This window comes from Trifolium pratense, linkage group LG6 (genome assembly GCF_020283565.1).
Source record: "Trifolium pratense cultivar HEN17-A07 linkage group LG6, ARS_RC_1.1, whole genome shotgun sequence".
Lineage (NCBI taxonomy): Eukaryota > Viridiplantae > Streptophyta > Magnoliopsida > Fabales > Fabaceae > Trifolium > Trifolium pratense.
Genome location: NC_060064.1, coordinates 1,713,750 through 1,737,973, shown reverse-complemented (window position 1 = coordinate 1,737,973; position 24,224 = coordinate 1,713,750). Strand labels below are relative to the sequence as shown.

Genomic DNA, 24,224 nt, shown 5'->3' with positions numbered 1-24,224 from the left:
ATGTGGAAAGAGGAACATATGATGATCTTAAAATGCATGTTTTAATTTGAAGAAAGAAATTAATCAAAACAAATTGAGTTATATCCATGATTTGGTCTAGTAGTGAAAGATTTGGGTGATCCTAGAGATCATGATTTCCATTCTCAATTCCATTTTAAACAAACAAAAAAATTGAGTTTTATTTGCACTTTTTTATTGTACAAGTATGTTAGAAATATCATTGAAGTCTTGTTATTCTCAAAACTACATTCAGAAGCTTCAAGTCAATATAATATCGGAGATTTAAAAATATTTATGGTATATTTGAAACCACGGTCGAATGATTTATGGTGCGCGGTCAACCGCAAACTACTATTTTTTGCTTCACCATTTTCATATCAAATCAAATAGTAAATATAGAGTGATAGTAGTCTTTCAATAACATCCGAACTACAAACATAAAATATCTTTAATTATCCTTAGATTCAATTTTATCTTTTCCTCTAAATCATTGCTCTTTATAAACTGTGTAATACTCTCTCTTGTTCTTATTATACGGAAACGTTTTTTCTATTAATAGAACATTTGATATATCTAGTTCAACATATGATCTAAATAGATCAAATATTTTATGAATCTAAAAAAATAAATAAGGACAAGAGGGAGTAGTACCAATTTGTGCTTCGCAAGGGGACATAGAATTATGTGACTACGTTTTTCATAATCAGCATCAAAATTTTCCGTATATTTCAAGGTGATTTTGTAACTAGTTCATCTTGAGACAAAGAGAGCAATAACCAAACTCATGAAAAATTAATCCTCACTTCATAATTCGAATTAGCAGGGGAGAAGCTTTCATTTGATATGATATAACAGGTGGTCAAAAAATAGTTACTAACTCTGTAATTTGATTTCCTTTGTGACCATTAAATATAAATTACAGTTGAATTTAGACTGCTCAATTTCATTTGATTCTAAATTTTTTTATTAATTTGGTGTCTAATAAATCAAATACTACAGCTGGTATGATGCAACAACTCTCGCAGAGGCCGTTAGATTTAGAGACTGAAAATTTCTCTCACTAAATTTCGAGACCCCACAACTGCTGTACTAGTACACATGTATCTTTGACTAAAGGTCCCCACAAGTCCACAACTGTTGTAGTACATGTTGTATGTAGGGGATCCAAAGTCAAAATTTAATCTGCTAAATTTTAGTATTTTTTTAGTAATCCTAGATAAACTTTTCAAAATAATTACACATGTATAAAAAATAAACGAACAATAAGTTGAGCCGTTAATCATTTATATTTACAAAGTGAATGAAAGATGGTTTGAGGCAAAATTGCAGATGGTGGCTGTAGGTGGCATATGAATCATACCTTGATGACTTCGTCCACTAACTTTGCTGAAATGAGGACACAGAAATAGCCTCAAGAATCTATTACAATTCTCAGCAAATTAAACACAATTTAGATATTAATAAGAAACTCCTTTAGTAAAATCAAAGATGTACATCATGGTAATTCATTCTCTCACCATACTATCAGTTTGAACAGAAGAAAAAAGCTTCATTTAAAAAAAGAAACTATGGGGTATAATTTGAAGATGTAATTAAAGACGGTGAAATATTATTCTTATATCATCATTTGCTGATGGCTGTAAAAAAAAAAAAAAAAAATCACTACCTGATAAGCAATTATCTTATACTCAGGAAGTGGACATTTTGCTCAGCAAGTGGGTAGGCATCCAAAAATGAGGAAGCAGAGGCAGATTCTTAAATTGGCTCTATAAGAATGTACTAAATATCTAAACTATAATTCCTTTTCCTTTAAATGTATCCTTGGAGGCACTTTTTTGTGGTTTTGATAAATCCCATGCCTCTCCTGCAGTGTGTTTCTTCCGCTTCGGCACTCCAATATCAGCAGCATTACCAATTGGACCCGACCAAGCTTGGAATGGTTCCTTTGAATAGGTATATCTGGTTGAAATGAAAGATACGTCGGTAGGAATGGTATCTGGATCAATATGATGCGAAGATCCCAAAGGAAAGCCAAATTGTCCGTCTTTATGTGGTGGAGGAAACTTTTCACTATTGCTCTTGGCATTTGCATGACCGATTAGACGTCTTCTCTGCTATACATAAAACCATATAAACAAATTTAGTTGACTTTACTTTTAACTTTTAAGCCACAATATCATAATCAGGCAGATTTTTTCTATTATTATTAGAACGTAGCCAACAAAGCACAGAAGCTAAAGATGCACAGAAATATAAAGGCACTAATACAGAAGAGAATTTTGATATCTCTACATGTGTATCCTAAATACCAAGATGAAGCCGTCATCAAATCAATGACTATAATAAAAAGATATTGCCTCCAAACATGCTGATATTTAAGCAGTAACAAATCCAGGATAAGAGAGAGGCCCGAGCTGATTCATAATTATGATGTAGGAAACCATTTGAGCTAAAGCTCATTCAGAAATAAGATAATAAAAGCTTTGCTTTGATTCAAATTACTTGAGACAAATTCAAATGTCTTAAGGTACCATTGATCATCTACCACACTTGATATGGATTGAGAAAGTTCAGTTGCCAAATCCTAATTGTCCTTTCTACTTCTTTTTTTGACACATTGTCCTTTCTACTTAGTCACAATCTTTTCATTCCTTAAGCATTCTTAAAGACATTAATCATTTAGCAATTGTATAAACCAAAGCATAACTCATATGTGAGTGATTAGCAATATATTAGTAACTTGTTTGAACATACATCAATATTGGATTGAAGCTCGGCGTTGGCTTCGGGAGCAGGCATAGCTTTCACAACACATTCACGTATACGATGCTTTTTTGAACCATCAACCTGAGCTTTGCTTCCAGCTCTTTGTCTGAACATTTATAGAGACAAAAAGTATCTTAGACATGATTACACATACCAGGTTTGCTAAATCATAACAAGCAGACATTACCCAAAACAAAAAGGGAAAACTTTTCACTAATGACTACTACAAATGTCATTGTGTGAGTATGTTTATACTGTAGAATTTATGTTGTGCATGGGTGTTGGAAGAGCATATTTGTTAAGTAACAGAAGCTTAAAAATACCATTGAATAATCTAGATAATATAAAAAATAATTTTTAGATAATATCACGGTCAACACCCTACATTTAGTCCTCACAGTTGTCACTTTCCTTCTACTTTCTCCCTCCTAATCACCAGATGACATCTTATTTAAATATATTCAAATATTTTCAATATGCAGAATGGAAACTTAAGAGCAGAAATACCTCCTCACTTCATCATCCCGTCTTTTAACATCCATTTCTTTGGTTGGGGGGTATTTTGGAAGACTAGAAGGATCACAAGCATACGGTTCTGTGGCAAAGAACTGCAAAATGTAGGAGCAGACAAGCAAAATAGATGTAACTCAACAAGGATAACACCTGAATCAGATTCAAGATAGTTTTTCATACATGGATAGGCCGATATTACATTGATTTTGGACTGTCTATATTTATCATGACCATTTAAACTAGTCATCTGTTCCATGCAGGGATCACATTTAATTTTAATTCCAAAGATACCACAAAAAGGTTTGCATAATGAGCATCACCTCTAAGACTGCATTCAAAATTTGAAGGACAATAGTTATTCTATAGCAGCAGGTTGTTACCTTCAAGTACATGTTAATATATGACATCCAAAACAAGAAGGCTAAGAATGTTGTCAGGGATCATATAGCCTCACAATTATAGGGCTTCATGTAGCTCGATACGAAGCCTAACCATACATACTACCAAGCAAAGTTTCATATGTGTTTTAGGGCTTCATTTTTCTCAATATGCAGCTTAGTCATACATATCACCAAACAGATCTTCAAGTATGCATATACATTAAGGATATCTATATGCACCAACAATAGATCAGTCTAAGACTCTAAGTGGTATGACTACAAAGCTAGGAAATTTTAATAAAGCCCACCTCACTTCTTAAAGCATCCGATGCAGTTTTCCGTTCTACAGGATCAATTGCAAGAAGATTATCAATAAGGGGTAGAGCAGACGGTGGAAAAGCTTTGAATGTCTCTCTTATGCATCTCTTGTATGGCTCTCGAGGTTTAAACAAGGTAGCATTGGGCAACTTTGATTTCTTCCAGTATTCATCAGAAGGTGAACCACATAGTTTGTATATCTTATGCAATTGCTCCACCTACGCAAGTAAGGAGTTAGGAAAATTGGGGTTTTAAATAATTTACCATGCTATAGAAATTTGAAATTCTTACTAACTACGGATGATATAAGTATATAACTAAACATATGATCTAGTATACCACTTAAAAAGGGAAATATACCAAAAACATAATGAATGTGTGTACATTGTGGACAATGTAATTTGGTAGTTATTGGTCCACACAGCATAATAAAGTAACTGAGATGAAATTACTATTAATATCCTTATCATCACTAGAACCTCTATATCCTCATAAATCCAAACTATGATCAAAACGAGATTTCTGAAATTAGATAGTTGTGATTGTGACACAGAAAACAAGGAAAATGAAAAATCCATAAAGCCAACAAAATGAGATATGTAAGTTGTCACCTCTGTACGGCCGGGCATAATTGGTTTTCCAGCCAGTAACTCTCCTAGAATACATCCAGCACTCCAAAGGTCTACACCCACACCATAATCTGTGGCACCAAGAAGCAACTCAGGAGGCCGATACCAAAGTGTTACTACACGACTAGTCATCGGATGCCTATGGTTTGGATCGAAAAAGGATGCCAATCCAAAGTCAGCAATCTTAAGTATTCCTTCATTGTCAATAAGAAGATTTGATCCTTTAATATCACGGTGAAGTACATGACGGTTATGACAATGCTTAAGTCCCGATAACAGCTGACGCATGTAACATTTTATCTGCAATTGAAGGTGCAGTTTTATGGAAACGTCAAATACTACTGCTTGAAAGAAAGTGTACCAATAACAAAAGAATAACCTAAGCAAATATTAAACTATCAAGGCAAACCTGGTCTAACCTGAGGCTGTGTAAACCTGATTACCGGGCTTGCAGCAAGTCCAGCTAAATCATGCTCCATGTAATCAAACACCAAATACAAACTACAGGACATCCTTGATGTAACTAAACCTTGCAACTTAATAACATTTGGATGATCCAACCTTCGCAGAATAAGAATCTCTCTAGCCATGAATTTAATACTCTCAGGTTCCAAATTGTCAAATCGAACCTTCTTCAGAGCAACAATTTTACCAGTCAACGAGTCTTTAGCTTTGTACACATTACTATAAGTTCCTTGCCCAATCTAAAACAAATGCAACATTTAGAAAATAACTTAATGTGAGATTCATTAGTTCCTCTTAGGCTCATACTCAAATAATGCAAATACAAGGATTCAATTCAAGTTAATTGTACCAACATATTACAAACAAATCAATAATTCATCATGAATTTAACTTTTGACAACACGATAGCCACATCCTTAATAATCAGTAGTCTAGTCTAGTGGTTAAAATTTCATCCTTAAAGTAAATAATAAGTGGGGAATCCTGAGTTGGAACTCCGTCCCTACATATTACAATGTCCCTACCAACTGAAGTATACTGACTGACGACAAACCAAATGTACATATATAGCATAATAATTCATTAAATTGATGCAAATTAAATAACATAAACACAAAATAATTAGCAACCTTATCAATTTTGTCGAATGTGTCGGCTTTTCGCGGAATCCAACCACTAAGAGCTTCACCACAAACTGCAGTGAGCCAAGGTGGCCATCCAGCAGCAACCTGTTCACCATGTAAATGCTTAGGTGGATTACTTAACCTTGGATTCGGTTTTGATCTTCTTCTAGTTTCGCCACCTTGAGACGGTTGTTGAACCCTATCATCATCAGCATTGTCCCTCACACCATTCTTCTTCTTCTTCTTCTTCACCGTCGACGTGGATCCTCCATCAACTTTGTTTTGAGATATTCTTCCAGATTTGGATTGGTGACTAATCACACATCCCATTTCTTGAATCTATGATGATTCATTCATTATTATCACTTAACAATAACATCGCTTCTAATTCACAATAATTACCAAATTTAATCACCGGTTTAATTAATTAATTAATTAATTAATGAAAAACTTTATGAATGAATAAATGAATGTAGCTTTACTTATCCATCCATCCATCCATCGAGATTCAGTGATCCGGTTAGAAAGGAAGTGAAGATGAAATAGTAGTATTATAGTATTAATTAATTAATTATATAAAAAAAATTAAAAAATGAAGGCAAGCAAAAAATTAGAAAAAAGAGAGTGAGTGAGTGAGTGAGTGAGAGTGAAGAGAGAGTGGTTGTGGGGGGTGTAAATAGTAGTAATTTGTTTGGAGTGAGGATTTGAGATCTTGTTTGTTATACGCACGCACACTCTGATTTTGAAAGAATAGATCAAGTCAAACAAGCTCATCAAATCAACGGTTGGGATTTTACTTATTTTTGCGGTTTTTATAACGTAACGTAACGTAACACCTAAGGCACGGACCCTATATCATTCATTCCTAAGTAGGGAGTAATTCACAATCTTTATGCATTTTTATTGCTTTTTACGTCCTTACCTAATTCATTGTGCTGGCTGGGAGGGAGGGAGGGAGGACAGTTTTTCTTTTCTTTTCTTTTCCTTTCATGAAATTATTTAACATTTAACACATAACCGACCGACTTTGTATACGAATGAATGAATGTATGTAGTGTAAGACTTTGGAGTTGAAAAAAGAGATCATACTTTTATTTATGACTCTAAATATAAGCACTTATTTGGTTTCTTTTGATTTTAAATGTTTATTTTTCCTTTTGTCAAAAAAAAAAAAAGTTTATTTTTCCTTCCGTAATCCAACAAGCAATGAATTTTCTTGAATATTTACAGAACTGGCATGGGTAAGAATGAAGAGATTGTTGATTTATTTGGAAAACTAATCAACAGTTTTAGTTGGTGGAGGCGAATTGGTTTCTAAGTTTGCTTCCAACAGTAGGTCATTTACTAGTTAGTCCGGGTAAAGCCCCTATACGACGTAGTATTTTTTTGAAATCAGGCCCTCTACGTGACATAAACACTCCCTTTTAAAATGGAAAAAAAAAACACTAAACTAAATGACAAATATGATAATAAAGTATGTACTACAATATTTGTAGTACAAAGAATAATGGGAAAGATTCTATTAATTCTTAAAAAAAAAAAAAAAAAGTGTAAGCGGTAGCAAACTGAGGTTAACAAAAGGTTCAAGGTAAGCGTTTCAAAATTCGACCACCGCCACCCACTCTAAATCATCATCTTCTGATTACACAATACAATGTTTGTTCAATAAAAACTTCTAGGAAATTGAGCTTTCTTCAACGACGCTCTCAAAATCTCCAAATGTAATATGGCAAAGCTCAAAACAGTTAGCTAGATATTCGAGCCATATACTTGTCGTTATGGTTACTAGTAATATGTTTTTTTCTCAGTCTACTTCTCCTTCTTCAGCCGCGTAATCTCTTTCGATAAGCGTACCATCAAAGTTATGTTTAAACAAATTATTAAATAAATTGTAAAATAAAATGAATAAAATAGACGGGGAATCATTTTCTTTGTCACATTACTCTAGAGAAATAATATGATCACATTATTCTAGTCTCTCTTGTCATATCAAAATAGGGAAGACTGATAATTTTGAATTTATAAGCTCTGCAAATTTATAGGCTTAATTAGTAAAATGGTCCCTTAAAGATATTTTTGGTTTCAGATTGGTCCCTTAAAGAAAAAAAGGTCCAAATAGGTCCCTTAAAGAAAAAAAAGTCCGAATAGGTCCCTTAAAGACATCTTCGTTAATCAGTTTAGTCCTATTTATACCTCTTTTTAGGGACCAAACTGATTAACGGAGATGTCTTTAAGGGACCTATTCAGACTTTTTTTTCTTTAAGGGACCTATTTGGACATTTTTTTTCTTTAAGGGACCAATCTGAAACCAAAAATGTCTTTAAGGGACCATTTTACTAAGCCAAATTTAAATTAAGTCACTATTTGTTAACCTCTACCCAAATAAGAAAATCTTTGATATACAGTGTAAAACAATTGTTACATCACCCAGATCATTTGTACTTATGATACTCCTTCCATCCCAAATTTTGAGGGGGGAAAATAAAAACCACACTTATTAAGAAAAAGTAAAACATGATAATTTGAAATATGTTTTTGTGGGTTTTTCTTGAAATAAATTGCATACGAAGATGTAAAACCAATTTTTATTGGTTGTTGTTTATTGATAAAAGAGGAGAGAGGGAAAATTAAATGCAATTTGCATTTAATTTTATGAGAATAAGGAAAAAATATTCTTTAAAATGATTTTTTTCCTTATAATTTGGGACCAAAAAAATGAAATTTTTTCCTTTATTGGGACGGAGGGAGTACAATATAAAAAATAAACCATTCTACTGACAAGAAGTGATCATCAATGTAGAAATGGTAGGAAAATGTTAAATATCCATGTTTAGTGACAAGAAGTATGAAGGAGGACCAAAATTGGGTGATTTTAAAATGAGGGGACCGATTTCGTGATTGAGCAAAAAATATAAGGGGACCAAAATTGTAAAAAAATAAAATTAATATTTCATTAATATTGTAAAATTATACATAAAATGAGAATTTGTGGGAAGGAAGGAATATTTATTAAGAGCACTATAACATTAGAACTAGAACCATGTAATCTAAAATTCATAATTAAACTGTAGTATAATTTAGGTGATGATTCACATTTTCGAATCCACTCACCATTACAAGTTGAAGTCAGGTAAACCCGACTCCAATTCCGGAACCCGATTAAATCGGGATCTCTTGTCAAAGTTTTAAGTTGGAAACCTATTTGTAGAATTTTTGTTTACCATATCTATAAAGGTAACCAACATATTATTTGGCACAAACTACTACACTTCTTAACCTCTATACTCTATACTCACATCAATATTTATATCTGAGAATTAAGATGGCCAAGCTCAGAGTCTGTTCTTGAGACCTCATTTGTCTTCGGGTTTTGAATCTTCTTTTTCCTTGCTTTTGGGCGTCTCTGCCATGGACCTCCTTGGAGGAGCTGAGCAGACTGGAACTACTGATCTGATTCTCACAGCTGGGGCCATATTGAACCGGGGAGTAGGCGATCTTATCATCCCCGGACTTCGTGGGACCCAAGTTCTCAACGTTGAAGCAACAGCCATAGGTACTTCCCTATGTTGCACCGTGGAACCCAATGATGAAGTAGGGCCCATGGTTCTCACCATGGAATATGAAGCTGCTGGCGGTCTAAAATATCTGTTGGAACTTGTTTGTGAATGTCCTATGGCAATCCTGGATGGGTTTTGCATTTCAATGTTAACTGGTATGTGTGCATATCCCATGCTCCTAAGAGAATCCCACTCAGATTTCCCATTGTGTTCATCATTTCTACTACTATTACTGCTGCTGCTTCTAGAGCCATCATGCTTCTGTCTATCATTCTCTGGAGCTGGTGATGGAATTCTTGTCTCATTGCTAAAGTTGCAAACTGAGGGGTCTTCTGTTTTTTCCTCTTGTATCTCTCTAATGGTTACTGTTGACCTCCCGCTGTTTAATTCAGGAACCATTTGGTTTGAAAAGTATAATGGAGGCCTTGGTGTAGCAATAGAGAATTTTGGTTCTCCAGGGAATGATGCTAACTCTTTAGCTGGAAAATAAAGATAGTGATCTGGCTGGAGCACAGATTGCATTAACGGATAAATCTGCGGAGCAGGTGGGATAATTGGTTGAATGGTAAGTGCCAACATTTGCTGCATAATTTGTTCTTGCTGCCAAATCTGATAAAGAGCCAACTCGGGTGAGAAATTAGAGAATTCACAATGCTGGTATTGCATAGGATACATCCCTGGAGAAGTTGGCTGGGTTGACACCAATGAGGCTGCGGTGGACTTTAGCCATCTATGTTGATGATCATTTTCTGGAAAGTTCTTTGCACCAGACGAATGCAAACTTGCAAGGACCTGAGCAATAATGACATGTTCTTGTTCTTTGTTGCTTTTAGATTCGGAAGACAATGAGGATGATGAAGTTGAAGAAGATAACTGATTCTCAGACACTGGAAAGAAAGACAAGGTAAATTGGAAACCAGACAAAATGAGGTTGTAGTGTAGTACCACAGAGAAAGTTTCATGACTCTAAACCGGAAATGTATAAGAAATATATAATTTCATCAGCAAAATGCTCACATTTTCTCAATGCAGACCAAGCAGCTATTGCCGCATTTTTCTGAGCCTGTTTCTTGGTCCTAGCTGGATCTCCAGCAAAATGCATTCCTGCGATCTCAACGGTACAATAGAAGTTAGGGACATGACCTGGTCCAGCACGAATAGTCTTATAAACAGGAAGATTCAGTCCAGCTCTGTGGGCAGTTTCCTGGAGCAAATTCTTGTATACTCCTGTTTCATCCTGTAAAAATCCAAACAACAGATGTTACCTTTCAAAATATATTCAACATTGTAATAGAAGAATTTTAATATGGCGGTGACCATAATGCATCCCATTCAAGTTCTTCTCTCCCCACCTAAAAGCTAAATATGGAAACTCAGCTTTCAAACTTTCAGTAATGATGACTATTGGATGATTGAATTACATTGACCAGAGTATACCTCTGGGAACTGCATTTTCCACTGTTGCACAGACTATTCGTAAACCATGGGTTTTATATCTATGCACAGACTATTCGTAAACCATGGTTTTATATCTATTATATCTATTACATTCTTCATGGTTTTATATCAGCTTTATGAAGTTAGAGCTATCAATGCTGCTATAAACTTCTTCATGGTTTTATACCTCTGTGATACAGCAAGACCAGTATAAACAAAAATTAATATTCTATTGCTGGTTATTTTTATAAGATGAATTTCTCATATAAGCTAACATTGAACCATATCAATTTTTAACCGTTATTTCATTTAATTGAAAATATCAAGCTAAAATTTTTAAGCCACAACTTCATAATTCATATCAATTGACACAACAGTGGGACCAAAACCATTATGCATCAGATAGCAATTAGCCACTTGAAAAGTCAATTAAGTGATTACAACTTAGAAGAAATATAAGAACATCAGTGATATTGAGGAAATGTTGAAAAATTCCAAATTTCTCACCAGAACTCTAGCTGCCAAAGTTCTCGAGGGACCTCTATTTGCCAGTGTGTTCAGAGCTACCTCAGCTGCTGCATGTTCGGCCTGTCTAAGAGTAGAGCAAAATGTAGGGCTTTCAAAGGTCTCTCCATTGAAGTTGACAGTTACCTTAAAACGAGGAGCGTGATCTGGCCCTTCACGTATGCATGAATAGGCTGGCAAATTGAAGCAGCTTCTTTGAGCCAATTCTTGCAACCGATTCTTATACATGTCTGCACAGTGTACACAAATGAACTTGGCAGCCTAAGATAAAACGAATTTTTTTTCCTTCATAATGCAAGAGAGTTTTACACTTATGTTAAACTAGTTGGATAATCTATGAAGCACGGACACTCCTCACACGTTGGTGTTGGCACTTGGACACCAGCATGACACTGACACTTATGATTACACTGAATTGTCATTTTCTCAAATTATTATCGGTGTTGACCTGTCAGTGTCCGTGTCTGGTGTTTGTGTTTCATAGGTAATAGTAATAATATAAAATATGATAAAGATACTGTATGAATATATGGCAAGGAATTTTTCACATTTATCCTCTACATTTCTTTCTCTCTATTATTGAATAGCATAAAACTCAGATCAGCCTAACATTCTTTGGTAAGATATCATCATTTAAAACATAAACACGTGATCTATATGAATATATGAAACACCGACACTCACACAGACACGGACACCAGATACGATGCTAACAGGTAAACACTGATAACAATTTAATAATATCAAAGTGCTCGAATGTATCGGACATCAGACACACATTCAATTTGAAGTGACGATACTACATAAGTGATAATAAAATTAATTAAATAACAAATTTATTCCACCGGCAACTACAGAATAATCAAGTTTATTCAACCTTGTAACAGTAAGTGAAGTAACTTCATCATGAAAAAGAAAAACAGCTTGCAAATTATCCACACAACATTCACAATGATGAGATCTAATTTATGAGAAATTCATAGAAAAACAGTTTGCAAATTGCATTGATAAGATAAAAGTAAAAGAATGTTAAGTAAGAAAGTATGAAGCTTGGAATCAAACCTCTTCAAACAAGTCTGTAAATGGCAGTGTGAGAGGATCTGGGTGTGGTGTGAAGGAGCAAGGAGAATTAGGCGTCAAATTTTAATTTAACTCATTTCACAAAATTTTCCCGAGAAAATGAAGGAAAATTAGGAGGAAACTGGATAATAATAATTAATTAATTAATAATAATAATAATAATAATAATAATAATAATAATTAATAGTAATAATTTATGATTTATTTATTGCCTACTATAGGCTATAAACTGTTCAATGCATTCATGCTTTCTGCTTCGATAAGCAAAGGCAAAAGTTACCTCTATTCTGCTTTTTCTTCTTTTGACAAAAAGGCAAAAAAAAAAAAAAAAAAATTATAAGTTCCTTTTAAAATAATTATGTCACATGTAACCAAAAAAATAAGAAATAATTATGTCACAAAAATGATTTATATAAATTGTTAAATGTATTTTTTTTCAAATAATATACTCATTGTTAATATTTTTTTCACATTAAGTAAATAAGTGGGATGATCAAAGTTCGAATTTCAACCCCCTACACATATAATGCAAAATTTCTACAAACTACGCTGACTTCACGAAACTATACTTTTTTTTTTTTAATATTACTCATATCTAAAACATACTTTCCATTAAGGTTATTTTTTTAAGAAAAATATATATATTTTACTCACTTTTCCTTCTCTCCTCTTCAAACTCTCAAATAAAGCATGTGAGTAATAAAATCTAGAACTTTCCACCCAACCTGACCTTGGTTGAGAAAATTAAACTTTTTTAACATAAAAGGAAAAAATAAACTTAGAGCCCGTATATTTCATATTAATTATTTAATTTATTTTAATGATTTTAATTAAAATGAGAGCTTTTTATAAAAAAAACATCTAAATAAATTAAATTTTATGGAAAATAATTGATTTTTTTTTTAATTAAATTCAACATAGTATATTTTGGTTTCTACTTCACACAAACAATTCCAAAAAATAATTTGAATTATTATTTTATGTTAATCTTAAACAATCCATAATTATATATGGTTATGTGATTACATGTTGTATCAGACACTTCTTTTATTCTTTCCCACGCTGCATATCCCCTTATTCTTAAGGTAAGGTAAAGGGCCAGGCTTGGTGGGGTAGGAGCATTCTGCCGGCAATCTTTTTGGCTTGACCAAGAAGTCTTATGTCCTCTGAGTCGCACGGCGTTTTAACCGAAAAAACTTCTTTCGCAATTCATGCTTTTGCGAAAAGAGTTATGTTATTTTTTTTTGACGAAAAAAGAGTTATGTTATTATTCATATTAACTATTATTATTTTGTGTAGACAAAATGACAAGTACAATTCGAAACTCTCACACATAATTGTGAGATTTTGAATTCAAACTCAAATGAACTTCAATCTAACGATATTATTATTCTCAATTGAACTAGTGACTTATAAATTAATCTAAAAAACATATAAAAATCATAAATAACGTAGAGAGTAGAAAAACAATTAGACAAAAAACTTGTTTTCGCATCCATTAATAAAAGAAATGAAAAACAAATTAAAAGGAAATGAGCCAATCACACTTTTATTAATTCATAATTTAAAGTACTTATTGTAAACATATACTAGTAGTATAATTCATCACACACTATATAGTAACACTTCACTAAGTATATGGCATTGGGGAAAAAGAAACTTCATTCTTTTGAACATCAAAGAGGATATCATGGTCAGATTGGTGACGAGCTCCCAATATATTTGGCACTTTTGCATCCTTCAAAATCACAACACTCAAGCATAATAATTTCTTCTCATCAAAACTCAAAAACAATTTGTTAGAATCTACCTTAAAATCAGCACCTCCTTTAAAATGGTACACAAGCCAAGGTTTCACAACATTGTTTGGAACATTATGATAGCAAAGTTCAAAACCTGTTTTATGTCCTTTAAAAGGATGCAACTTGTAATTTTTCTCAAAATAATCAATCACCTTTTTTTCCAACACATTAAAAGCACCTTCAACTAAAAACGTAACATCACTTCCTGAATCAAAGACAAATCCACCACCTGCTTCACCCGGTTTTAGTTCGAACAGTTTCGGGTCTATAGCGAGCTTTGTCCCCGACAAACTAATACCAGTGCAAACAACATAATATCTTGTCAATTTGACGTTGCCATTTTTAGTCAAAAGTTGTGTTGTTTTGAAGTTTCCTTTTATTTTAGCATCGTCACCAAAATGCAAGTAGCTAGGTTGTGGTGGTATTTTTGGTGTGCTAAGACAATAAGATAAACGCATTTTAGTTTCGGCTGACAATTGACTAAGAAAAGATCTCGGCCCCGTCCCTAACCCAAATATTCCTCCTATCTTATTTTCATTACTCTTACCAAATAGTACAATATTTTTGTTTATAAGACCACAACCAAAAACAACTCCATTGAAACTTACAAAGGGGTTTTTTTTATCACTAGGATTAGGAAAAGTGAAAGTTTCGGATAAAACTAAACCTTTACTACTTGCACCCCCTTCATATTCTATGGAATAAACACACTTATTACCTGTTGGGGAACATCTTTTAGGAACACAAAGTGGATCATCACATGTAACACCCTTAATTGTTTGAGAATCATGATACTTGTAATTTCCATTTATGATGTGAAAACAATTAGGTTGAATGCATCCATCACATTGAAGCCACGTGTCATCAGAACCAATGTCTAGCAACATGAAAGTAGGGTATAGTCTTGGTTTTATGCCAACAATCATTTCAACAACATGCAAGCTACCAATAGATATTCTAATATTTGGTTGAAAAGTTTTTGAGGTTATTGTTGTAATATTATTGGTGTTGGACTCAAGATAATTTCTACTTATATGTTTCTTTCATTTTCACCATGTTTGCTATTTCCTAATTCTTATCCCTCTTTTGAATTCATCACAATAATCAAGGTGTGAACGAAAACATTTTTGTGATACAACCTGAGTAGCACAAGGAATGGAATGAAAGGGTTCAAAGAGAAAAATAAGCTTATTATTTGCTTCTTTTAACCTTATTCTCAATTTTATTTTATTTTCTATTTACAAATTTCAGAGGTGTAAATAGTTGACTCCTACAAGTTAGACGATGGATTGATAAAAAAAAAAGTTGTTTGTAGATGAAATAACAAACACAATTAAAATAATTTATACAACTGTGAGATTTAATATTCGAACCGATAAAAGCGTTCAACTTAACAATATTATCGCATTGTGGATTTACTCGGACAACTTGAACCATTGGATTGATTTAAGGGCTCGGACATATTTCATTCATAAAATAAGCATGAAAATTTTGCTTCTTAACCAATAACTATTTTCATTAAATCAATTTCACAACCCTGTCAACAATTTCTTTTTGTTCAAAGTAAGCAATCACATTTTGTTTCAATACTTGATAAACATACGTACTCTTCACTAAAACTATAACCTAACTTCCTGAGTTAAAGAGAAATCCACCTTTTCTACCCGGTTTTAATTCGAAAATTTCAGGGGGTATTGAGGGTATTGTCCCCGACATACTAATTCCGGTGCAAGTAACCTAGCATTTTGTTAATTTGCCGTCGCCTAATTTTGACAAAAGTTGTGTCGTTTTGAAGTCTCCGCTTATTTTACTTTTGTAGCCAAAATACATGAAACTAGGTAGTTCTGGCAATTGTGGTTGGTTTGTGGTGAGCTAAAACAATAAAAGAAACGCATTTTGGTTTCGCCCGACCATTGACTAAGAAAAGATATTGGGCCTGTCCCTAAACCAAATATTCTGCCTACAATATTTGTATTATACATGGCTCCATCAAAATTAATATTTTGGTTTGCAAGACCACAACCAAAAACAACTGGTATTAAACTTACAAAGGGGTTGACATTTTCACTATTAATTAGGATCAGGAAAAGTGAAATTTTCAGATAAAACAATGCCATTAGTACTTGCACCACCTAAGTAATTTATTTCATAAATGTTATGATTAAGGGATCTTTCTCATTGATTACTAATGATCACCACACATACTTTATATAGGCAATGTGCCATATACAAGCATTGGGCTTAAAGTACAAACACTTGATATTGGGCTTGCATAATTCTAGGCCCAATATACAATATCCAACATATCCTCCCCTAATTGTATAACCCTACAATTACAAAAACAAACAGCAAACTATACAAAAACTAGAGGAAATTGCTAGGCCAAGCTAAGGCAAACACACTAGCAAGCCAAAACAAGAAAACTGCGCGCGCGCCTAGGCCAACAGGCAGGCCTGCAAGCTGGTTAGGCCAGTCAAGCACACAGCCAACTGCTGCAGGCTACACAGACAGCCTGACCAATTCCACAAGCACACTTCACACTATCATTTCACTGTATTCTTCATCCCTAAACCAGCCTTCAATTTGTAGAATGCATCAATCTTCAATGGTTTTGTCATTATATCAGCAAGCTGCTCCTGAGATGGACAGTGCTTGAGCTCAATTGTGCCTTCCTTTGCAAGATTCCTCAAGAAGTGAAATCTAACATCAATATGTTTGCATCTACCATGCATAATTGGATTCTTGGACAACTTTATGGATGAACTATTATCACAGTAGACAACAGTTACCTCTCTTTGTTCAACCTTCAAATGACTCATGACATTTCTTAACCATAATCCTTGGCAAGCACATAGTGAAGCTGCAACATACTCAGCCTCAGTGGTGGACAAAGTTACAATGGGCTGCTTCTTTGAAGACCAAGAGACTGCACCAGTTCCAATCATGAACACATATCCAGAAGTACTCTTCCTATCATCTAAATCTCCAGCATAATCAGAGTCAGACCATCCAACCAATTTGGCTTCATCTGAGTTATGACTGTACATTATTCCATCAACAAGAGTACCCTTCAAATACCTCATTATTCTTTTAACAGCTGTGACATGAAGCTCAGTAGGTCTATCCATAAATCTAGCAACCAAGCACACAGAGAAAGCTAAGTCAGGCCTGGTAGCTAGCAGATACATCAAGCTACCCACCATCTGCTTGTATTCTCTAGCATCTGCAGCACTTTCATTTTCATTTTTGACAAGCTTGGATCCAGGCACTATAGGACTGCAAACCTCATTACAATGTTCCATGCCAAACCTCTTCAATATCTCAACTGCATATTTGTGCTGATTTATGAATATTCCTTCCTTAGATTGAATAACTTCCACTCCAAGAAAGTACTTCATCTTTCCTAAGTCAGTCATTGCAAACCTCTTTTTCATAGATTCTTTGAATGCTTGTATCATGTGCAAGTCATTTCCAGTGCATATCAAATCATCAACATATAAGCTAACAATCAGAATCTTACCAGTTCTATCATACTTCACAAATAAAGTATGTTCATGAGGACATTTTTCAAACTTCTCATCATTGAAGTACCCTTCAATTTTGTTGTACCATGCTCTTGGAGCCTGTTTCAAACCATAGAGGGCCTTCTTCAATTTATACACACTATTCTTATTTCCCATCTGATATCCAAGAGGTTGCTCAACATAGATGTCTTCAGCTAAGTCACCATGTAAAAAAGCACTTTTTACATCCAATTGAAACACATTCCAGCTCTCTTTTGCAGCAAGAGCAAGGATTGTTCTTATGGTATCCCATCTAGCTACAGGAGCAAAAACCTCATTGTAATCTATTCCATGCTTCTGAGTATATCCCTTAGCAACCAGTCTAGCTTTATGCTTCTCAATTTCACCCTTTTCATTGTACTTAGTCTTGAAAATCCATTTGACTCCAATTGCATTGGATCCTGCAGGTAGGGTTGTCAATTCCCAAGTGTTATTACTTTTAATGGACTCCATCTCCTGATCCATTGCAGTTCTCCATACACCTTGTTTCTCAGCTTCTGCATATGTCTTTGGATCTTCAGCTTGTGTATAAGTAGCCAAGTTGTGCAGATCATCATTATCTAATTCACTACCAGATACATAGTCATTGTGACTAACTGGTGGTCTTCTATTTCTTGGACCTAATGAAGTTGAGGCTTGCACATCAAGATCATCATCTTCAGAGTCATTTGGAGTTTGAATAGGGTTTGAAGGGAGACTTGCATCTGAATTACTTCCATCATCTTCTACATTGTTGTCTAAATCATTGACTGATTCACTATTCTCTTCTTCAGGCTCATCAACAAACTCACTATGTCTCTTGTCTTCAAAAATTACATCTCTGCTGACTAGAATTTTCTTTTTCTCTGGATCATACAGTTTGTAGGCCTTGGATTCATCACTTATTCCAAGATGTATGCATTTAACACTCTTGTTATCCAGCTTAATCCTCTGACTGTCTGGTACATGAACAAATGCCAAGCACCCAAAAACCCTAAAGTGCTGTACATTAGGCTTCTTCCCACTCCAAGCTTCCTGAGGAGTCATGTTTTTAACAGATAGGGTAGGGCTTCTATTCATGACATAAGTAGCCCATTTCACAGCTTCAGGCCAAAACACTTTAGGTACTTTCTTACCAGCTAGCATGCTTCTAACCATATTCATCAATGTTCTATTTTTTCTTTCAGAAACTCCATTTTGCTGTGGAGTGTAAGCAGCAGTTAATTGTCTTTTGATGCCTTGATTGCTACAAAAATCATTGAAAGCAGTGGAGACATATTCACCACCTCTATCAGTTCTCAGACATTGGATAGCACAACCTGATTCTTTTTCAACTAGCACCTTAAATGTTTTGAAAGTATCTAATGCACTAGACTTTTCTTTCAAAAAATAAATCCAAGTCTTCCTTGAGAAATCATCTGTGAAAGTAATGAAGTACCTGTTGCCTCCATTGCTTGTAGGGTTTATGGGACCACATATGTCAGAGTGTACCAGCTCCAACCTCTCATTTGCCCTCCACACAGCTTGCTTAGGAATGACTTCTCTGTGTTGCTTGCCAGTCAAGCAATCTTCACACTTGTACTCAATTTCTTTCAATACTGGTAATCCATCTACCGTATTCTTTTTAGCTAGCACATTTAGGCCTTTAACACTCAAATGTGCATATCTATCATGCCATAACTGTGACCAATCCTCTTTTGAAACTGTTAAGCATTTGGGTGAGATAACTGTAGCAGTCAAAGTGTACATCCTGTTACCTGACATCTGTGAGGTGAACAGCAAACCCTTGTCATCATGAAAGATCTTGCAGGTATCATTCTTGAAGATGATTGTGACATTCTTCTGTTGAATTTGAACAATGCTTAGAAGGTTGGTCTTTAGGCCTGGAATATAGTACACTTCAGTTATAACATGTACCCTACCATTGATTCTTAGCTTGATATTTCCCTTGCCTACAACATTCATCTTTGAATCATCTCCAAGTTTCACAGTGTCCCTATAATTTTCATCAAATTCATAGAGCCAATTCTTGTTGCCAACCATATGGTTGCTACAACCTGAATCAAGATACCATCTTTCAGTCTCAAATTCCTCACAATCTTTGCCTGTCATAAGAAGAAACTCTTCTTCATAGTCTGCTTCAGCATATTTTGCTTCCTCCCAAGTAGGACATTCATTCTTGTAGTGGCCTAACTGATGACATTTGTAACATTCAACAGTTTCTTTGCTTATTCTTCCTCTGCCACGCCCTCTTGATGAACCATTCCTTCCTCTCCCTCTCCCTGCACCAGAGACTGTGAGAGCTTGTTCATCGTGGTTCACCACTTTCTTGCTTTTCATCTTTTGCTCATGCACTATCAGGTTGGATTGAAGTGCATCTAGAGACATTGTAGTCACATCATTGGACTCTTCTATTGAACAAGTGACATAGTTGAATTTCTCTGGCATAGACCTCAAGATTTTATCAACAATGGTTGCTTGCTCCATTCTTTCACCTTGAGAAGTCATCTTGTTCGCAATTGCCATGATTCTTGCAAAATACTCAGTCACAGTTTCACTTTCACCCATCTCAATTACCTCAAATTCTCTGCGAGAAACTTGAAGCTGAGCTCTCTTCACCTTTGTTGATCCCTTATACTTCAATCTCATTGACTCCCAAATATCCTTTGCAGTATCTTTGGCAAGAATTGTTTCTAAAATGGCACGATCAATAGATTGAAACAGGTAATTCTTTACCTTCATATCAGTAATCTTGCTTGCAGCTGCAGCTTTGACTTGCTCTTCTGTTGCATTTGCAGGCGCAATTGTAACTCCATTCTCTATCAATGACCAATACTCCTTTGATCTCAGCAGGTTTTCCATCAACATGGCCCAGTGATCGTAAAATCCATCAAACCTAGGGATTGAAGGTTTCAGAAAATCTGAATTCTCTGTCATGCTTGATGCGCAAGAAAGATAAAGAACTGATGAATTTGCAGAAAGATGCAGATTGAGTCTGCAAGATCTTTGAAAAACTGAAGAAGAAAGAAGTTTGTTGAAGAAGAAACACTTTGAAAACGGTTGTAACTAACTTTTTGATGGTGGTTTTGCAAAACCACCACTAGGTCCTTGGATCTTTGGTGATGATACCACTTGTTATGATTAAGGGATCTTTCTCATTGATTACTAATGATCACCACACATACTTTATATAGGCAATGTGCCATATACAAGCATTGGGCTTAAAGTACAAACACTTGATATTGGGCTTGCATAATTCTAGGCCCAATATACAATATCCAACAATAAAGACACCGATTATTTGGGGAACATTTTTTAGAGAGACAAAGTGGGTCATCACACGAAACAACCTTAATAGTTTGAGACTCATGAAACTTGAAATATTTTTTTTATTAATTTTCTAACAAAATTGTTCTTACTATAAAATATAGTCGATATTTGTATCCAATACATACCCCGTGTACATCGCACGGGAGAACACTACTAGAAAAACTAACTTTAGAGAGGGACGAAATCCATCACTAATCTGTCAAATTTCCGTCGCAAACACATTTAGTGACGGATTTAGCGAGGGATTTGGTTCCTCACAGATTTAAAATTACAATATTCCGTAACTAATTCTGTCACAATTAGTGAGGGATTTGGTTCCCTCACAAATTTCCGTCACTAATTTGCATTTTTTTAGCAGCGGAAAGAACTAGTTAGAAATTAAGTAGAAACAAAAAAAAAATCTCATCCATTAATAAAAGAAATGAAAAAATAAATAAAAGGAAATATAGAGTCAATCACACAATTTTATTATAATTCATAATTAATTTGAAGTACTTATTCTAAAGTACATAGTAATATTGCAAATTGTACTTCATATATATAACATTGATCACACACACACACACTAATAGTAATACTAAATAGTACAAGTATGTATAATGGAAATGGAGAAAAAGAAACTTGTTTATTTTCATCATCAAAGAGTAAGATATGATTTTGTTGGTGAAGTGCTCCCATTATATTTGCTCCTTTTTCACTCTTGGTAGGAAAAACACTTAAGCATAAGACATTCCCTTCATTTATTTTTAAACTCACAAACAATGAGTTAGGATCCACCTCAAATCTAGCAGCTCCATTAAAAATGTAAACCATTTTAGGCTTCACAAAATTATTTGGAACATTAAGATAACAAATATTATAGGGAAGTTTTCGAGGTGCCTTATAAGGATGCAAACCTTTTTGCTCAAAATAAGCAATAACATTTTTTTCCAATTCATCATAAGCTTTTTTCATTAAAAGTGTCAAACATAAATCCACCTTGACCTTCTTTCAATTAGTAATCTTCTATGGGAACATTTTTTAGGGACACAAAGTGGGTCATCACATGAAACTTCCTTAAAAGTTTGTGACTCATGATACTTGAAATTTCCATATTGGATTGGGAAACAATTAGGTTGTTTGCATCCATCACATTGAACCCATGAATCATCAGAAGCAGTGTCTAGTAACATGAAAGGTTGGTATGGTTTTGGTGAACCAATCATCATTTTAACAACAAAGAGGCTGTTACCAATATTTTTGACCAATGGTTGAAAAGTTTTTGAGGTTAATGTAATATTATTGGTGTTGGACTCAAGATGATTAAGGGCATGAATTTTGGAGAGTTGGAGTATTCTATTGTGTTTTTCTTCTTCAGAAATGTTTTTGGGAAAGAGTATTGGATCAATGTCCATTCTTGAGATCAATTCCATTGTGAAGCACATGGTTCCTAGGGGCATGTAGACACAAAATAATAAAACAAAAAGTGCTAAGAAACTATGGTAACAAAATGATGAGGCCATTTTCATAACATTGATTTTGATTTGTGTTTTTTGTGATGATGAGATTATGAAGTGAGCTTTCTCATTTATATACACACATTATGCATGTAATGTGAATATTCTTTGAGTCTTGTGATGACATTGACATTAAACTTACCCTAACTTTTTTTGGTGTGTGGATGTAGATTGCCTGTAGTAAAATATTAATGCAGTTATATGCAATTTTTTATCTCGGACGTTGAAATTAGATCGGATGAATAAAATTGAAAATTATGCCTTTTGTAATAAAATAATTTCAGCTGTTGATTCTAGATCGGACGGCTAATATTGATTACAGCGTCTTAGTAGAAAATTTGTTTCCCTTTTTTTTCAGTATATTCATTTTATTCCCTATTTCTATTTTTTCCTTACTTGCTTCATAGTACTATCTCAAATTATATATCCTAATTAATTTTGATATTGACTTGTAACAAGCTCAACTTTCTGATGCAAGTTTGTCATGTTTGCATTCATTTTATAATTTCTACTTATATGTTTCTTTCATTTTCATCATGTCTTTGGTCATACTTATATTTTACAATATTTTTTGCTATTTCCTAATTCTCACCCCTCTTTTGAATTCATTGCAATAAATTAAGGTGTGAACAAAAACAGTTTTGAGAAACAACCTCAATGTGATTGAAAGGAAAGGGTTATAAAAGAAATCAACCTCAATATTAATTTTTTCTTCTTTATAAATTATTGTGATTTATTTGGAAAATTCGAATAAACATAGAGATTTATTTGATCAATAGTATAATTGATTATGTATCTTGATTTATTTTAATATTTCTCAATAAATTCATGTGATTTACTAAAAGTAAAAAGAAAGTAATGACTAATTCAGTTTTATAAGGAAAAATAAAATAAGCCATGGAATTTTTTAAACTACAAGAATTCATTTAAATAAAAAGTTTCATTATATATAATTTTTTATTTATAATCTTAAAGTTCACATTGTTTTTTATTTGATGAGGGAAAGGGGCTCATTCTTTTTTAAAGGAAAAACAGGGACCATTTTTATTAAAAAGAGTATTTTTCTACTTCTACTTAAGTTTGACCTTATTTTCACACGTTTGCCAAATTCCAATAATATACAAAGCACTTAAAGTAATTAATTAGCTGTGTATAGAGTCCTTATTTTCTATTTCTGGATTACTAGTACTACATGAGAAGAAAGCATATGAGCATAAATTGGGAATATTTATTTAAAAAATAAGGGAAGTCCAAATAAAAAAATTGGGGACAGTAAAAAACTCAAGATATTATTATTTTATTATTTTTATTAGTGGCAAAGTAAAAATAAGGAAGTAGTAATTGTAAAAAAAAAAAAAAAAAGAAAAAAAAAGTAGTCTAAGCTAAGCTATGGCCAGCATGATTTGATTGTCATGTACTAATAAACTTCACACTAAAGCTTAAATATAAATTAAGAGCTTTTTTTTTTCTTCTTTAGTGTTGGATAAAACTAAAACTCTCATTATTTAGTTTTTCTTTTTTGAACCAACATAAATTTAGCTTGTGCATGCCCATATAAAAGTATAATAATGGATCCGTAGATATCCGTTAAACTATGCAAATTCGATTGGTTAACGAATGATATTCACGACTAGTTTTTATTTTCCAAGAAGTCCAAAACTGCAGACAAAACCTTAAAGGTAGCATCATTTTTTTTATTATAAATTATAATGATGAAGACCATCCATATATAAATATATCAGCTTCAAAATAATTATGATT

General features: G+C 33.7%; 3 protein-coding genes across 5 annotated transcripts; all 3 read right to left on the bottom strand.

Annotated features, from left to right (window-relative positions):
• Positions 1–1,567: 1,567 nt before the first annotated feature.
• Positions 1,568–6,368, bottom strand: LOC123890852 (probable serine/threonine-protein kinase At1g54610). Of its 2 annotated transcripts, none has more exons than XM_045940558.1 (7): positions 5,701–6,368; positions 5,026–5,310; positions 4,589–4,906; positions 3,968–4,195; positions 3,274–3,374; positions 2,755–2,872; positions 1,568–2,114 (listed from the first exon to the last, which is right to left on the bottom strand). In XM_045940558.1, the coding sequence occupies exons 1-7, from the start codon at positions 6,022–6,024 to the stop codon at positions 1,788–1,790; spliced, it is 1,701 nt and encodes a 566-aa protein (XP_045796514.1). In that variant the 5' UTR covers positions 6,025–6,368; the 3' UTR covers positions 1,568–1,787. The 2 variants fall into 2 exon arrangements, with proteins under 2 accessions (XP_045796514.1, XP_045796515.1); XM_045940559.1 differs by having other exon boundaries at positions 1,568–2,111; positions 5,701–6,283.
• Positions 6,369–8,679: 2,311 nt separating this feature from the next.
• On the bottom strand, positions 8,680–12,538 carry LOC123890851 (double-stranded RNA-binding protein 2-like). Of its 2 annotated transcripts, none has more exons than XM_045940557.1 (4): positions 12,276–12,538; positions 11,196–11,474; positions 10,269–10,488; positions 8,680–10,138 (listed from the first exon to the last, which is right to left on the bottom strand). In XM_045940557.1, the coding sequence occupies exons 2-4, from the start codon at positions 11,439–11,441 to the stop codon at positions 9,048–9,050; spliced, it is 1,557 nt and encodes a 518-aa protein (XP_045796513.1). In that variant the 5' UTR covers positions 11,442–11,474; positions 12,276–12,538; the 3' UTR covers positions 8,680–9,047. The 2 variants fall into 2 exon arrangements, with proteins under 2 accessions (XP_045796513.1, XP_045796512.1); XM_045940556.1 differs by having other exon boundaries at positions 11,196–11,443; positions 12,276–12,537.
• A 1,385-nt stretch (positions 12,539–13,923) lies between these two features.
• Positions 13,924–15,021, bottom strand: LOC123889010 (aspartic proteinase nepenthesin-1-like). Its single transcript, XM_045938180.1, has one exon. The coding sequence runs from the start codon at positions 15,019–15,021 to the stop codon at positions 13,924–13,926; it is 1,098 nt and encodes a 365-aa protein (XP_045794136.1).
• Between the last annotated feature and the right edge of the window lie 9,203 nt (positions 15,022–24,224).

Coding starts and splice junctions, on each gene's coding strand:
- LOC123890852 (XM_045940558.1), bottom strand. CDS start 6,024: ATGGGATGTGTGATTAGTCACCAATCCAAATCTGGAAGAATATCTCAA. Junction 5,311..5,700: donor CATTCGACAAAATTGATAAG/GTTGCTAATTAT, acceptor CATTTGTTTTAG/ATTGGGCAAGGAACTTATAG. Junction 2,115..2,754: donor AGCTTCAATCCAATATTGAT/GTATGTTCAAAC, acceptor TTTTATGTATAG/CAGAGAAGACGTCTAATCGG.
- LOC123890851 (XM_045940557.1), bottom strand. CDS start 11,441: ATGTATAAGAATCGGTTGCAAGAATTGGCTCAAAGAAGCTGCTTCAAT. Junction 10,489..11,195: donor CTTTGGCAGCTAGAGTTCTG/GTGAGAAATTTG, acceptor GGATTTTTACAG/GATGAAACAGGAGTATACAA. Junction 10,139..10,268: donor TTGGTCTGCATTGAGAAAAT/GTGAGCATTTTG, acceptor CTTTCTTTCCAG/TGTCTGAGAATCAGTTATCT.
- LOC123889010 (XM_045938180.1), bottom strand. CDS start 15,021: ATGATTGTTGGCATAAAACCAAGACTATACCCTACTTTCATGTTGCTA.